The 15,453-nt window shown below is 48.2% G+C and overlaps 1 protein-coding gene across 1 annotated transcript; it reads left to right on the top strand.

Moving 5' to 3' along the window:
- The first annotated feature begins 12,845 nt into the window (after positions 1 to 12,845).
- LOC136933803 (myb-related transcription factor, partner of profilin-like) lies at positions 12,846 to 13,861 on the top strand. The gene is made up of 2 exons (XM_067229326.1): positions 12,846 to 13,730; positions 13,813 to 13,861. Exons 1-2 carry the CDS (start codon positions 12,920 to 12,922, stop codon positions 13,830 to 13,832), a joined length of 831 nt encoding a protein of 276 aa, XP_067085427.1. The 5' UTR covers positions 12,846 to 12,919; the 3' UTR covers positions 13,833 to 13,861.
- The last annotated feature ends 1,592 nt before the right edge of the window (positions 13,862 to 15,453 follow it).

Here is a 15,453-nt window from a genome sequence, read left to right as displayed (position 1 = left end):
AGTAGCTCCAAATGGACGTCCAATTATAATGTACACTATCCCTCGTCTATTTGGAGGACAACAACACCTGAAAGGGGTTTCTCAGGAAGCAGTGGAGGCTTGCAAACAAGAATGCCAACAGAGGACCATTTCCTTGCGATGAAACTGTATTCAGCTTATGTTACATTTACATTTAGTCATTTAGCAGACGCCCTTATCCAGAGCGACTTACAGTAAGTACAGGGACATTCCCCCGAGGCAAGTAGGGTGAAGTGCCTTGCCCAAGGACACAACGTCCGTTTGCATGACCGGGAATCGAACTGGCAACCTTCGGATTACTAGTCCGACTCCCTCACCGCTCAGCCACCTGACTCCCTTATGTTGCCTTATAATGGCAGAGAACTTCTTACTCTCACCTACCACAGCAGATGAAGCCATAGAGCTGTATCTCTTCCTGAGAGCATACATCCTTAAACATGTATAAATTACCCCAAGAGCTCAGGAGCATTAAGGTGGGGCTGCATAATGTAAACTGATACCTTGGCTAGTTTTGAATGATTTACTGAATTTGTGAGACATTTTTGTAAAACTAATCACAACTATTTACTTTTTGTTTTCTTTCCTGATTTGTGCAGAGGAAAAAACAGTCTAAATGTCCTGGATAAAAAAAAACAGATACTACTGAGTGGTAAGCCTGCTATGAGAGAAACTTATTTAATTTATGAGTTAACAAGTTCACTAAACAGGGAAGAATATAGGAATATGAACAAGTGGTTTGCCAAAGTAATAAAAAATGTGAGAGTGTGTTTGTGTACTTATGTTTAACAATACATGTGATTTGTGTTTCAGGATAAGGGGCAGAACAGTATCAATTTTCTTGTTTGGAACCCTTTATATTTGTTTTCACATTGAACAACAATTTTGTCACTGATGTTACCAAATGAAGCATGCACAAGTTCAGTCAGGCAAGACCGATTCCTGCACTCGGGCTTAATCGTAGTGTACACTACTCATTCCCCTCGCTAAGAACGCCCTTCATTCCCCCGTTCTCTGGTCGGGCGGTCACTGGGGTTCAGGTCGATTAGCGCTCCCGCCTGTCAATTAATGGCGTCACATGATCCGTGCCTTTAAATATGATTCTCTCCCTGTGTAGTTTGTTCATGCTATCAAGTGCGCGACTGCTTTTCGTGTGTTGTGTTGGCTGGACCTCCCTTGTTCTGTTTTCGGAGGCTATGTCGGATTACGAGCTGGAGTTGTTTGAGGAGGTCGTCCCGGTTCCGGGTTCCGCCTCCCCTGCTGCTTGACTTAGTTCCCAGCTCGCTGCTCGTCGGGGTTCCGACGGGTCTGCGTTAGAGGCAGGGCTGCGCGCCGTGGGTGTCCTTCCAGCACCCGGGTTGGGGCTTTCCCAGCTCCGCGCCCTGGCCGTCAGGGTGGAAGCATACGCAACTTCCTTGTACGCAGAAGTTGCGCCGTCCGGAAGTGCTGGATTTGGACGCTGGCACATCTGCCGGCCCTGCAGTCGCCCCTCTGCCTGTTCCCGTTTCCGATCCTCCCGGGGAAGCCCTCTCTTCTACCCTTCTGGTCCTGGCGTCTTCCCTTCAGTCAATTGATGCCCGCCTGTGGTCTCTGGAGAACACTGGGGCTTCCGCTCCAGTGGCTGCGCCGCTCCCCTCCTCGGCGCCCCTCGTGCCCATGGAAGAGCCACTGCACACCCTGGCTTCTGCAGTGGCTGTTCTTTCAGCAGGTAGGCCTTACATCCCTTCGGGGGCTGACATTACCCCCCGCTTGAGATCCCACATCCTGCAAGGCAGGAATATCAATTTAATTCGGCTGATCCTCCCCTCGCCCGAGTGTGACGCGAGCGTCTCCACCAGCGATCAGTACAGCACGGTGCTCCGTTCTGCTGACCCCAGGTTGGCAAGGGACCTGTCGATTGGGAAGTTTCTAGTAGCTTTCGGGATCTTCCGTGATGTGCTCCGTGTTTCCCCATATATGGCAGGAACTAGACGGGTACATGACTCTCATTGGGGACCTGAATCTGCGCTACGGGAAAAACCTGTTTTACCAGTACCACAAGGAGTTTTCGAGCAAGGCTGCTCGCTACGTTTCCCGTTCGAACGTGTTGCTGGACTGGTCCGTGCTGGATACTGAGCTGCTGGTCGTGCGGAACGTGCGGCGGCCTGGGGCATCCTGCTCCTCTCTGTTTAATGGTGCCGTTTCTTCCGGGGGATCCCGGGTCCCAGCCTCGCGCTCGCAGGCTTGGTTCTTCCATCGGAAAGGTGAACGTGGACGTTCGTGGCCGCAAGGTGCACGTTGCTTCCAGGAGGGTTATCTGTAACAATTACAATGAGAGTGTGTGCTCCTATGGCAATTGTAATTTCCTTCATGTTTGCAGCGGCTGTCAGGAAGCCCATCCGTGGTCGGTGTGCCCACGTCGGGGCAGCCCTCAGAGAGGACGTTGTGGTGGTCCGAACTAACGGCCGAGCACCCATCCACTCCATTAAATGTTTCTGCACTGGCTTTCGAACTCTCGTCCCATCCCGATTCCGTATTGGTCGATCATCTGCTCACTGGGCTGACTCAAGGGTTCAGGGTGGGGGTTTCATGTCCATTGTCCTCTCCGCTGGTTTTAGGCAATCTCCAGTCCGCGCAGCGGGAGCCGGCCGTCGTTTCCCAGCTGCTGGCCAGAGAGTGCAGTAAGCGCTATGTGATAGGCCCGTTCGACTCGTCCCCGTTTCCACTGTTTCGTAGTAGTCCCCTCGGCGTCGCTACGCGGAAGTATTGTCACGGCCACAGCCGTGCCCCCGTTTTTGGTTTTGCCCTGTCCTAGTGTTTCCCTGTCTCATTGTCTTCACCTGTGTCTCGTTGAGTTCTCGTTAGTTTCATTGTGTCCACCTGTGTTTTGTTTGTTTCTGTGTATTTAGGTTCCCGTTTTGTGTCCAGTCTTGGTCTTAGCATTACCCTTTGTTGCTGCGTGTTACCCTGTCTGTGTCCCGGTTTTTTGAGTATTAAACCCTTTGTTTGACAATGCCTGCCGACTCCCCTAAATTTGGGTCCACCTCACGTCGTGACAAGCATTCCAGTAAGAAACGTCTCATCCTGGACCTGTCTGCTCTGTGCTCCGGTCCGGTTCTTGGCGTTAACGGGCTCATTCCCCTCGAGCCTTTCTTGCTTCACTATGCCACCGTGGACCACGCCATCAAGCTCATAAAGCTGGCGGGGCCCGGTGCCTGGCTTTCCAAAGCAGGTATCACTGACGTGTTCAAGATCGTCCCCGTTCACCCGTCCCAGTGGCACTTGCTCGGGATGAAATCGGAGAATCGGTTTTATTTCGCCGTGCGCCTCACGTTCGGGAGCAGGAGCAGCCCCTCCATTTTCAACCGGGTTTCCGAGGCCCCTGTTAAATCGGGTCCGGGTCCCCGCGTTGCTCCACCTCTTAGACGACTTTCTCTTGGTAGATCTTCCATCCGATGCGTCCGGCGCTTCCCAGCTGCTGTTGAAAAAGTTGTTCCGCGGCCTGGGCGTTCCCCTTTCTGACGAGAAAACTCTCGGGCTGGCCACTCGCCTGGAGTTTCTGGGCATCACGCTGGACACGGTAGAGATGAAGGCTTCCCTGCCGGCTGAGAAGCTCGAGCGCACATGCGGCATGGCCCGGTCGCTTGTGGCGTCTTCAGTCATGACTAAGTGGCAGCTGCTGTCTCTCTTCGGGCATTTCAATTTCGCCATGCGCGTGATTCCCCAGGGCCGCTCGTTCATCTCCCGGTTGCTCGTTCTGGCGTCCTCCGTGTCTGGCTTGCTCAATCCAGTTTGCTTGGACGATGGTTGCCGGTCCGACTTATCGTTCTGGTTGCAGTTGCTCGAGGACGTGGTGCGGTCTTCGGACTCTCTGCGGTTCTTCACCGACGCCGTCTGTTGGTTTTGGGGGGTTCTATCATGAGTAGTGGTTCGCCAGCCCCTGGCCCCACGACTTCGCTGCGCCCGGGGCCTCTTCCGCCCTGTACAAAATCTACCCCGTCGTGGTCGCTTGTTACCTGTGGGGCCAGTCGTGGCATCGTAAGCGTATAGCTGTGTTGTGCGACAATCAGGCCGTGGTGAGCATCATAAACAAGGGCCGCTCTAACTGACCACTCATCATGTCATTCATGAGGTGCATCACATGGCTCTCCGTTAATCATAGCTTCATCCTCACAGCACGTCACGTGCCAGGCCACGATAATGTTATAGCTGATTCCCTGTCCCGTTTCAACTTTCAGGTGTTCAGAGATCTGTGCCCGTACGCCAGCCAGTGGCCCCTGCCCCCCCCCCCCCCCCCCGGTCCTAGATTAGAAGAGCACTCCCTGCAGGCATATTTAGAGGTAGCTAAGGGTTATATGAGGAAGGGACTGGCTGCTTCCACCCTTAGATCGTACGATTTCGCCTGGAGAACGTACGCCATGTTCTGTCTGTCCCGCTGGTACCCGTGTCTGTTAACGTGGTGTGTGCTTTTGTGTGTCACTGCACTGATGTTCGCCACTTCCAGCCACGCTACATTAAAGGTCTGGTTGCAGGTATTCAATTCAATGCCAGATGCCTTGATCCTTCGTTCCCAAACCTTTTCACTAATGCAGCAGTCAAACTTCTGTTCAAAGGCATAGGCAAAGTTTTCCCCGCTTATGTGGATGATAGACTCCCTTTCACTCTTTCTATTCTGCACGCCATGCTCTCGGTGCTCAGACGCGGTTGCTTTTCCCCCTACGTCGATTCCCTCTTGGATTGTATGTTTTTAATGGCTTTCTATGGGTTTTTACGGTGCGGGGAATTCACAACTCGAGCAAACGTGTTCAATCCTGTCACTGATGTGTGTTTTTCTGACTTAACGTTTCACCCTGATTTCTTCTATCTGCTTCTCAAACATTCCAAAACCGGAAGCTCTCACGATCATCATTGCTAACACGGGGAGTCCTTTCTGATCTATGCTTAGATACGTAAAGATGAGGTACCCTTCCGATCCACTCTCCCCCATCTTCTTAACCCCTACCAATAATCCCATGTCACAATCCTCGTTCAGCCATCATCTAGCACAGGTCGTAGCCAAATGCAACCTTCCCCCTGGACGGTATTCAGGCCATTCATTCAGAATAGGCGCTGCGACGTCCGCTGCATTGCAAGGGGTGTCCACCGCGTCTCTGCAGCAGCTGGGCCGCTGGTCTTCATCAGCGTACTCTTCATACGTTCGTCCTGATTCTGCTGCCATCATCGAGGCCCAAAGATCGCTACGGCCCTAACGGCTCTCGGTGAGTACTTGCAAACAACTGGTGTTCGGTGTTGTTACCGTGTCTCTCGTTAAACTGTCTCGTGTTTACAGGCTCGATGCTAACGTTGCCTGCGGATACAGCGACTTGGTTTCTGTATGCAAACAGAGGGTCCCTGGTTCCTGCCTCTCTGACTATCACAAGCTACGAGGGCGTCGGTCCTCCGACCAACAAAGGCTCACGTGCACTCCAGCGGGCAAAGGCTGCTCACACACTCAAGGGTTTCGGCCCGCGAGCCTACATAGGGTCATCCGTACGCGGGGACGCCGGTCCTCCAGCCGGCACAGGCTGTTCACAGACTCAAGGGCGTCAGCCCTATAGCACACTTAGACTCACGTACGCGGGGACGCCGGTCCCCCAGCCAGCGCACAGGCTGTCACATAGACTCAAGGACGTCGGCCCTCTAGCCTACATAGGTCACGTACACGGGGATGCTGTCCTCCAGCCGGCACAGGCTGTTCACATAGACTCAAGGGCGTCGGCCCTCTAGCCTACATAGGTCATGTACGCGGGGACGTCGGTCCTCCAGGCGGCACAGGCTGTCCACATAGACCCAGGGCGTCGGCCCTCTAGCCGACCAAAGCCGCAAAGGCTATCACTTTCATTCCTGAGGGCGTCGGGCCTCAGCCAGCCCAGGCAAACACCGACAGCATGAGCGGGTCGGCCCTCTAGCACATAACTCATTCATGCACTAGGGCATCGGCCTCTGGCCAGGAGGCTACAGCCTACAATCATTGCTTCTCTTTCCCCTGGGTTCTCGGTATAGGAACATGTCTACGGATCTGTCCGTGGCTTGCCATCTCCTGCAGGATCCGGCCCGGGTATGTATGCTTTTAGCCTAGGTCATTCTGTACACTCTCGTACTGATTGCGGTCGCTCCGATCGGTGCTGTGCACCCATGTCGGTCGCTCTCCGTGTTGTGTTTGTGTTACTTATTCCCCAGCGGTTCATGGTTCCTTCCTGTTGGTGAGTATGTTTTGCTTTTTGTTCTGGTCTGTAACTTCCTACCCGTTGATCTATATAATTCCCCGTGGGGTTCAAGCTCCAAACACCATAGTACATTTATTATTCTGTAATAAACATCTTTCACTCATCCCAGGTCTCTCCTGATTGAAATGAAGCTTGTGCAAGTTCAGTCAGGCAAGACCGATCCCTGCACTCGGGCTTAATCGTAGTGTACACTACTCCTTCCCCCGTTCTCTGGTCGGGTGGTCACTGGGGTTCAGGTCGATTAGCGCTCCCGCCTATCAATTAATGGCGTCACATGATCCGTGCCTTTAAATATGATTCTCTCCCTGTGTAGTTTGTTCATGCTATCAAGTGCGCGACCCTCCACCACCCCGTCACCACCAGGTTCCTGTCTCAGTCTTCGGCTCGATTGGTCGTCGGCTGCTGCCACCGCCACCAGTGTCTGGACTCCGTGGGGGATTCTTCTTCGGGCGTTGGGCAGGCGCCCGTTGATCTATATAATTCCCCGTGGGGTTCAAGCTCCAAACACCACAGTGCATTTATTATTCTGTAATAAACATCGTTCACTCATCCCAGGTCTCTCCTGATTGAAATACATTTGTCAACACTTGCGTTTCCAATGCGGATTGGTTTTAAATGTTCAATGTGGGATGACAATATACAGTGAAACTACTAACAGCCTCACTTATTGATGTTTGTGAACTGCTAAAATGAAAATGTAGCACTTATTACAAGTAATAGATAAGTAAGTTTGGACCAGGCTCTAGGTTAGGAGGAGCAGTTGGTAGTTACATGATAATAACACCCAGACCAAGACAAGTACGTTTAAATGCCGGCTTGTTTATATAAAAGAGTAGAAATAATTTAGAAGAAGATAGAATTAGTAAATGGTACCAAATAACAGTTTACATACCCAATTTACAAAACATTGACACAATCTTGCATTTAAATGCGATCTATTCAAGTTTCAACCTTTTTGGAATGAATGAAAATAATAGAAATATTATTTTGTTGTCTTAGTTTGACAACCTAGTTGGTTTCAAAGATAACTTTTATCTTAAGTTAAATTAAAGTTTCTTTAATTTGCCATTCAAAATCTATTATCTTGAGTTAACTCAGTTTTAGTTTCTAATTTTAATCTCAGATAGTCCTAAGATCTTATTTCAATTTAGTTAGAACTATCTTAGGATCTCGTTATTTTCCTAATAATATACTACGCCAGTGAGCTAGCTACTGAAGCTAAGCTTTTGCAGTATCATACTCATTTGCCAGTTCAACGCAACATAGGCTAACAAGGAAAATAACAAAAGGAAAGTAAAATCAAATATAACATTCACAAGTCAACAATATGAAAAGCTATGGTGAATTATATTCAACATTTAGTTATAATCAGTCTCTTTTCATCAATTGCAACCGCTGCTAGAGATTATGTTGGGCAGTCCAATGCTAGCGTTAATTCTGCTTGATGTGACGCAGAAGGAAAGTTGACGACTACCAGTGAGTCCGCTGGAGTCCACGCTTACCGAAATCCCAAGTCCAGTAACTCCACTCAGATCAAGCACATTTATGCAGACTTGTCCTACCGCAACCGGGATGAATGAGTTCAACACGCAGGTGACTCACGGATGCAAGATTATTGTCCATTGTAGATTTTCTTCATGGGAGGCTCGCCATCTTTGCCGTCTGCTTGCATGAAACGTAGCTTCAAGCATTCGAACATTTACTCCTCGGTCAACTTATGAAATAGCAACAAATAAACCACAGTCTACCTGTGTAGACAGAATGTAACATAAAACACTTTTCCAAATCAAAATAAGAGTATAAAACACTTTAGTTTTTCTATTCTTGTTTCGCTCACTGGCATAGTCTTGCTAACATCATTCTTCGAGCTCTCATCTCTGCAACCGACGTTTCTTCCCGCCACAGGAAGAGCTACAGCCATTCTGATTGGCTCATACAACCATAGTATCTTAAAGTACCAGGATACCTTTTTAACATTTTAATCAGATAAAATCATAGATTTAGTAACTAATATAAATTTTACTAAAGTTTTAACTAAATTATATTTCTTTTTTAACCTGGGTTACACAAATAAATGACAACATATTTTGTAATAAATAAACTAATTTAGAGATCAAGTAACTTTATTTTCTTATATAGAGAACAAAAGAGAGTGGCATTGACTCTTGTTATGATTTCATGCTTCATTTCTCCCCTCAAATTTTCTGACAGACCAAAAATGACTCATTCTTCAGTTTGAAAAGTGCAACTGTGCATTTATTTCCAGTTAATTGTAATAACATTATGTAGAGCAGCCATTACAATATTACAAAGATGTGTGTCCCCAAAAGTGTAGCCAAATTCTTTCCGGTGAAAATAAGAACAATTATGAGTTTCACTGAATTCATTTGATCATTTTATTAACATTGTTGGCATGAAAAACACAGAAATGAAGTAAAATGAAGCACAGAAGTATGATGCAAGGGTATGTGAAATCACCAACACTTGACTAAGTAAGGACACGATTTATTGTAAATGGCTAAAACGTCCATTCGCATCATGATGAGATTGACTCCTGCCCATGCATTTACAGTAACGTTTTGTCCTAAGCAGGAATTAATTAAACTGACCTAATATACTCTTTATTAAGAACAGTGTATTTACATTACACTAGACTGTGTCAGTAAGCAACATAATTTTTCTTATGCGTAGACTACATGCGGCAATCCTTACAAAACATGACAACATTTTCATTATCAAACACAAGCCATTCCCGACCCGTCAGCCATTTGGCATTACATTTTCTTTTCTTCGTTTCTCTAGTGCTATCGCCCCCAGAAGTTTGTCCTAACCACCGCCGCATTAAGTTAACTTTTTACTTTACTTTACTACTCTAGATAGCTCTTATTACCTCCTATGATCCGCTATGCTTCGTTTGACTTCTTCCTTGTGTTTTCTGGTGGACGCTCCGTTCGTTTCCATGGTTTATCGCGCCGTTTTCACTTCAACTGCGCGCAGCCAATGGGCGTATAAAACGTTATCACGTAGCATTACGGCACAGTGTTCATGGGAAACTTAGGAAGTACTGCCAGGGGGATAAATGACCGAGAACCATGCCGAGAACAGAGCCTTATGTATCATTCATCTAATGCCTCATGTATCACCGGCCAAACTGGCTAGTGAGTTTTTATTAACACCCGCCAAAATGAATTTGAACCCGCATTTGGTGGGTATTAATTTAGAACCCTGTCTACAACGTTACCGGCAGTAGAAGATGGAATCGCGATTCAAACAGTAGTGTAATGGAAATGAGCTGCGGGCCCATTTAATTAGTGGGTGCAGGTGTGGCTGATTATAGGGGGGATAGAGGAGGGGTTAAAAGGGGGACTGGGCCGAGGCAGAGAAGGCTGGTCGGAGTGGAGCATTCTGAGAGACGGGTGGTGAGCGTTCGCAGTCACCAGGACTGTCGGCGACGAAGTTAGTGAGCGAGAGGGGTCAGGGTTCCCGTGGCAGGAGGGGAGGAATATTTTGCCTCCTGTAGAAGCTATAGGGCGGGGGAAGTAGGAGAGTGCTCCGTTGTTAATTGACGACTTGACCGCAACTACTTAAGCCGAGAAGCCGACAACGCGTCCAGCCAACGATCTCCCCGGGAAGTGGACGACGTCCCAAGCTTAGACCCCGGAGGAGGGTCTCGCCAAGCGGCGAGCTAAGTATATTCCTATTGACTGTTGTCCTGTCCACTTTTAGTTAGCTTTATTAAATTACCTGGCGGTGGGAGAGAACAGGGTGCGAGGAGCAGTGAACCGTCAAAGCGGGTAGTTGGGTCTCCCCTATACACGTGTGACGTAGGTGCGTGTTCGAGTGAGTGCCAGAGCGCAGTGGCGTTGGGGTGTCTACTGGGGGTTTTGCCCAGCTTGAGGGTGCCATGCTTTCACCGAGTTGGGGAGGGTGGAGTGTGGTCTAGGGAGAGCCCAACTTCCTTAAATGCCTGTGTAGCCTGTGCGGTGCCCTGGAGTATTCCTCCCAGGCTTATGAATTTTAGAGAACCATTGTACCTAATAAAGACCTTTATATTGTTACCACCCTTGTACCTGTGTTCTTCCAGGCTGACATACAATACTTAGCAGTAACTTCCTGCTTCACGAACGAACCTATATTTATTACAGTACATACACACACTTACACTTAAGTCATAGAATTGACTAAACAAGAACATTTTTTACCTAATTTTCAATGTCGAAACAGTATCGGCCTCCTTAATTGAGACAGGTAATTTGTTCCAGAGAAGAGGTGTTCTATATGAGAACACCCTGCCTCCAGCAGTTTTTTTCTTAATTTTGGGAACCACCAGATAGCTGGCATCTTGAGATCCAAGTGTCCTTGCGGGGCAATAGGGTGCAAGGAGACCAGAGAGGTAAGGTGGTGCCAATCCATGCAGAGATTTGTAGGTCAAACTTTCTGGTTCTAGTCAATAGTCTAGCAGCAGCATTTTGCACCCGCTGTGAATTTTTTTAAGTAGGTGATTTGGAGGCCAGAGAACAACACATTGCAGTAGTCCAGTCGGGATGTAACAAATGCATGTATTAGTTTTTCAGCATCATCCTTTGAGAATAATTTTCGTATTTTGGCTATGTTACGTAGATGGAAAAATGCAGTTCTGGGAATTTGCTTAATATGGTACTCCAACGAAAGGTCTGGGTCCATTGTGACTCCTAGATTTTTTACCAGCTGGCTTTGAGAGACTTTGACGCCATCTAAGTCTAAGGTCAGATTGGATAAATAATTTCTGTATTTTTTAGGACCGAAAATGTGAATCTCTGTTTTATCCGAATTGAGATGAAGGAAATACAATTACATGTTCCCTCCCAATTTTACTCTTTTCCTTTTTAGAGTAACAATGGCTTTAACGTATAACTCATGTACTTATTGCACATGTTGAACTAAAAATACTATTTATTGTATGGCTTGGTACCAGAAAGATGAACTTTTTACTGACCTGAGCTACTGTATGCTCAATGTGTAGGAGCTTTCAGCTCAGCCCAGTTCAGTACGTAGTTCTGGGTAGGAAGTGTATGTCCAAGGCAGTTCCAGAGTTGGCTCACAGGTATCCGCGACTGGTCGCCGTGCCAGTCCGTCTACTGATGTGAACAGGATCTCAACCTTGTTAACACGAATAATATCTGACCCTGTGACAAACCTTAACATCCTTCTAAGTCCTGCATCATCCAGTCCTCGGATGTACTGTTGCAGGAAACGGTAGCTCTGGTTTTCTGCTTGAGTTTTAGGAGATGCTTGCAGCAACTTCAAAAGCTTTCTTGTTGTTGGCTTTTTATCCGCATACATTTGGAGTACTTCTTGTGGCCTCACAAACGCTTCTTTTAGGAAGTGGCTAGCAACTAATATTTTTTTTTCTCGCCTGCATATGTTGGTTTTTGGATTAACTGCTCGTGTGCCACTTTTAGAAGGAGGCCTTTAAAAAAAAAAATTGTTGAAAGCGTTGTTACATCCAAGCGGTCCAAAAGATCAAGTTGTTCATCCCTGTCCTCATCTAAAACATCTTCCTTTTATGCAGTGGTTATCAGATCTCTATCTGACTAATGTACAGGAGAAGACTTTCAATCTGCATTTATTCCGAAACTTCATTCTCACTGAAAATAAGTGCCACTGTGAAGACAGGGGCAAGACGACAGGGAAAGTATCCATGGTCTTGAAATTCTTTTAGTAGAATTCGGCCAATGGATTTCCACTTCTTCCTGCCATTTAGGAGACAGTGATGGAACCCTAAGGTCTTCCCCTTCAGCTGTGTGGTCTATAAACTCTGTCCAGAATGCTGCATACACATCTCTAGAGACACCATCTGCGTCAGCTCCTCTTTCATCTATATAAGTGTATTTCAGAGGGTGTTTGAGGAGTGTTGAATCCTGGCTAATCATCTCCTCAAGAAGATTGACCCTGTGAAGTTTGATGTTGACACATGCAACATCATATGAGGCTGTAGGACTGTTTGCTTCGTCACTGATAGACACAGTTGTACATCATTGTTTAAATCAGATTTTTCCCCATCATATCCTCCTTCATCTTCATCTGTCAGGCTCTTAGTACACAGGTAGAATCTTAACAGTCCCATTCCTAGTGCTGTGTATAGTTCCCCAACTGTGATATCTTCATCAAATACAGCTTCCTCTTGATAGTCTAATATGTCATGACTGAGGGTCTCACATGTTCCAAATTTACTTTGCCCATTTGGGAAGAATGGCAGACGACTTCTCCTCCTTCTTTGAGAAAAAAGTTGCCGACATTGGCCGGGTTTCCCAGATTGGATCGTTCTTAAGGACTTAAGAAGGCTCTTAAGGGGTCGGCTAAGAAGGAGCGCTAAGATAGGGGTGTTTCCCAGACGCGTTCTTAACTGCCTTCTTAAGATCCCGCCTAAGAAGCTCTTAGTGGGAGCTGTCCACCGCCGTGGTGTTGAAACTAAATCAATCGATGCCAGGCAAATCGATCACCCACCACTTTATCAACGCAGAAATCACACACAATACCCTGTGGTCCCCACACACAGGTGCAATTAGGCTCTGCGCGCGCGTGTGTATGTGGGATCACAGCTAACAGGTGTATTCAAGTAGTAATCAAGTCCATTAACGCATATATACCCCCCTGTGGCTGGGCACACACATGTGAGAATGGAGAAAACAACCAGCAAACGGAGCAAGAGATCACCCTCGTTTACCCCAGAGGAGATGGCCGTATTGGTGGACGAGGTCGGCCAGCACCATGATGACCTATTTGGGGGAACAAAGGGCAAAAAAAACATAGTACTGAAGAACCAAATTTGGCAGGCCATAGCCCAAAAGATGTCCCCCTCTAGTCCCTGTGGCCTGCGAGACTGGGGTGCCGTAAGAAAAAAGTGGCAGGAGTTCCAAAGCCAAACAAAAAAAAAAGGTGCAAAGGTGAGGCGAGAGACCATGGGCACGGGTGGTGGCGCACCATGTGCTACAACCCTCACTCCCGACGAGGAAAAAGTGTTATCAATAATTGGAAAGACGGCCTCTGAAGGCATTGGTGGAGGCATCGACCTTCTGGGGGATGAGGGCCTCTCAGGAAACAGTGAGGGCGAGGAGGAGGAGGACGAGGAGCCATCTGGGAGCAGAGCGGCGACATGTACGTCCCCAGGAGAGGACCACCCCCCACAACCGAGCCCTGTCCCCGCACGCCAACCAGCAGGGCCCGGTGTCCGCATGCGGGGAGGCTTAAGATGGCGGCCCCCCATAACGACCTGCACCTGCAGCGAGACGCTAGTGCGTCTCGAGAGGGAGAAACTGGTGGTGCTGCGGGGGATAGAGGGCCAACTGGAGAGACAGACTGCCCTCCAGGAGGAAATGGTACAGATAAAGCGCCAGAGGTTGGAGCTGCACCAGAGACAGCTGGCACTTGCCGAGGCGCAATTCAACCGTCCCTCCATCTCGGTCCCAATAATCCTCCCCCAGGTTGGAGGTAAGGGGCATTTCTATTTTTTTCCTCCGCATTGCACAATGTATCCCGTTCAATTTCACTAATCAATCTCCCTTCATTGCAGGGGATGCAGACGCCCAGTAAAACAGCGGTGCCACTGCTTTTTGTTTCCCTTCGTTTTTTAAAAATAAACTACTTTTCCCTTTCAACCATTGTGTGGATCATTTTGCGTAATTTCCTAGCTATCAAGGCCGTAATCATAATACATATTGGGGGGGACACATCCCCCCCAATATTCAAATCTGGTCAAAATGTCCCCCCCAATATATTGATATAATGTGCTACGACAGGCAACCACGCACGCTGTCCAAAATTATCATAAATATAATTCGCCCCCCCCAATGTTGACTCCATGGCTACGGCCTTGAGCCCTATACATGATAGTTGATATGGGTTGTGTGATGGTAGTGGTAGTGGGTTTATTGTTGGGAGTAGGGTGGTGCTGATATCGGTGCTTGGTGACTGGTGGTGACGGGGTAGGGGCTGATAGACATCAAAAGAGATTGACAAGCTCCTCTCTGGTCTGGACACCAGCTTGGTGGAGTGCTGCTCGGGATTCGCGGGGGGCGAGGTTGGGGGCTTCGTCTTCCGATGATTCCCCATCTTCATCCACAGGAGGCGGCTCATCTGCTCCAACACACACTGCTATGTTGTGCAGCATGGCTGTGATAACAATCACGTGGCAACATTTCACAGGTGACAAGCGCAGCCCCCCCGACGAACGATGGATATACCGGTAACGACACTTCCACCTGCCAAACACCCGTTCAATGTGGGTCCTGGTGTGTGTGTGGGCCTCATTGAACCTCTCCTCCTGTGGTGTTGCTGGGTTGATCATCGGTGTCACGAGGTAACTCCGGACAGGGTAGCCACTGTCCCCGAGGAAGATGCTCCTGCCGAACTCTCCTCTGCCAGCCTTCGCAAGAGGATCGGTGTCACGGCTGCCACACTCCGTGACACCGATGAGGCCGGTGCCGTCCCCCACCACCTCCAGGAAGCTCCCCACAGCGTAAAAACGCAGCGCGGCCAGGAGCTGCACCTCCGGGCTGAGGGAAAAATTGCAGCGGGTTGCCCTCCGGATGTGTGGTGACACTAGCGTGATGAGGCGTTGGATCTCCACACGGGGAAGCCGGTACTTGGACTGGACAGCCCGGTCCGACAGCACATTCAGTGGGGAGAAGTGCTGACGCACATAGGCATTTATATAAACTGTCTGGCTTCGCGCACGGCTACGCTGTTGATTAGCAGCGAGAATATGCTGTATTGCAGCCATGGTGTCTCACACGGACTTCAGCAACGCCTTTATATAGACTAGCAGGTGGAGCCTCTCTTGATGAGGTTCCAGCCGAGTTCAATTACACCTGTCAGTTTCCCTGATATCTGTGAAATACCACAGGGTTGTTGATGTTTTTATAGCTAATGTAAACTCATATGCAGATGCCGAATGTGTGTGAAAACGTAATGAGTGATAGTAATGATGATTCATTTTATTTATGTGCTACAGGAACACATGGGCAATTATTTATTTTTATATCTTTATTTTTCTTCTTATGCTATTATTTTTCTTGTTCTGCAGCTGTGGGCGCACATTTATCATCACGCATGGTTTTAGTATTCCTTTGAGTGTCAGATATAACTTTCCCTGATGCGGCTGCAGTGAGCGTTTGGTCGCTAAGAAGGCTGTTAAGAGTGGGTCAGGCTGATC

Source organism: Osmerus mordax, chromosome 25, assembly GCF_038355195.1.
Source record: "Osmerus mordax isolate fOsmMor3 chromosome 25, fOsmMor3.pri, whole genome shotgun sequence".
NCBI lineage: Eukaryota > Metazoa > Chordata > Actinopteri > Osmeriformes > Osmeridae > Osmerus > Osmerus mordax.
This window is presented reverse-complemented; position numbering and strand designations above follow the sequence as displayed.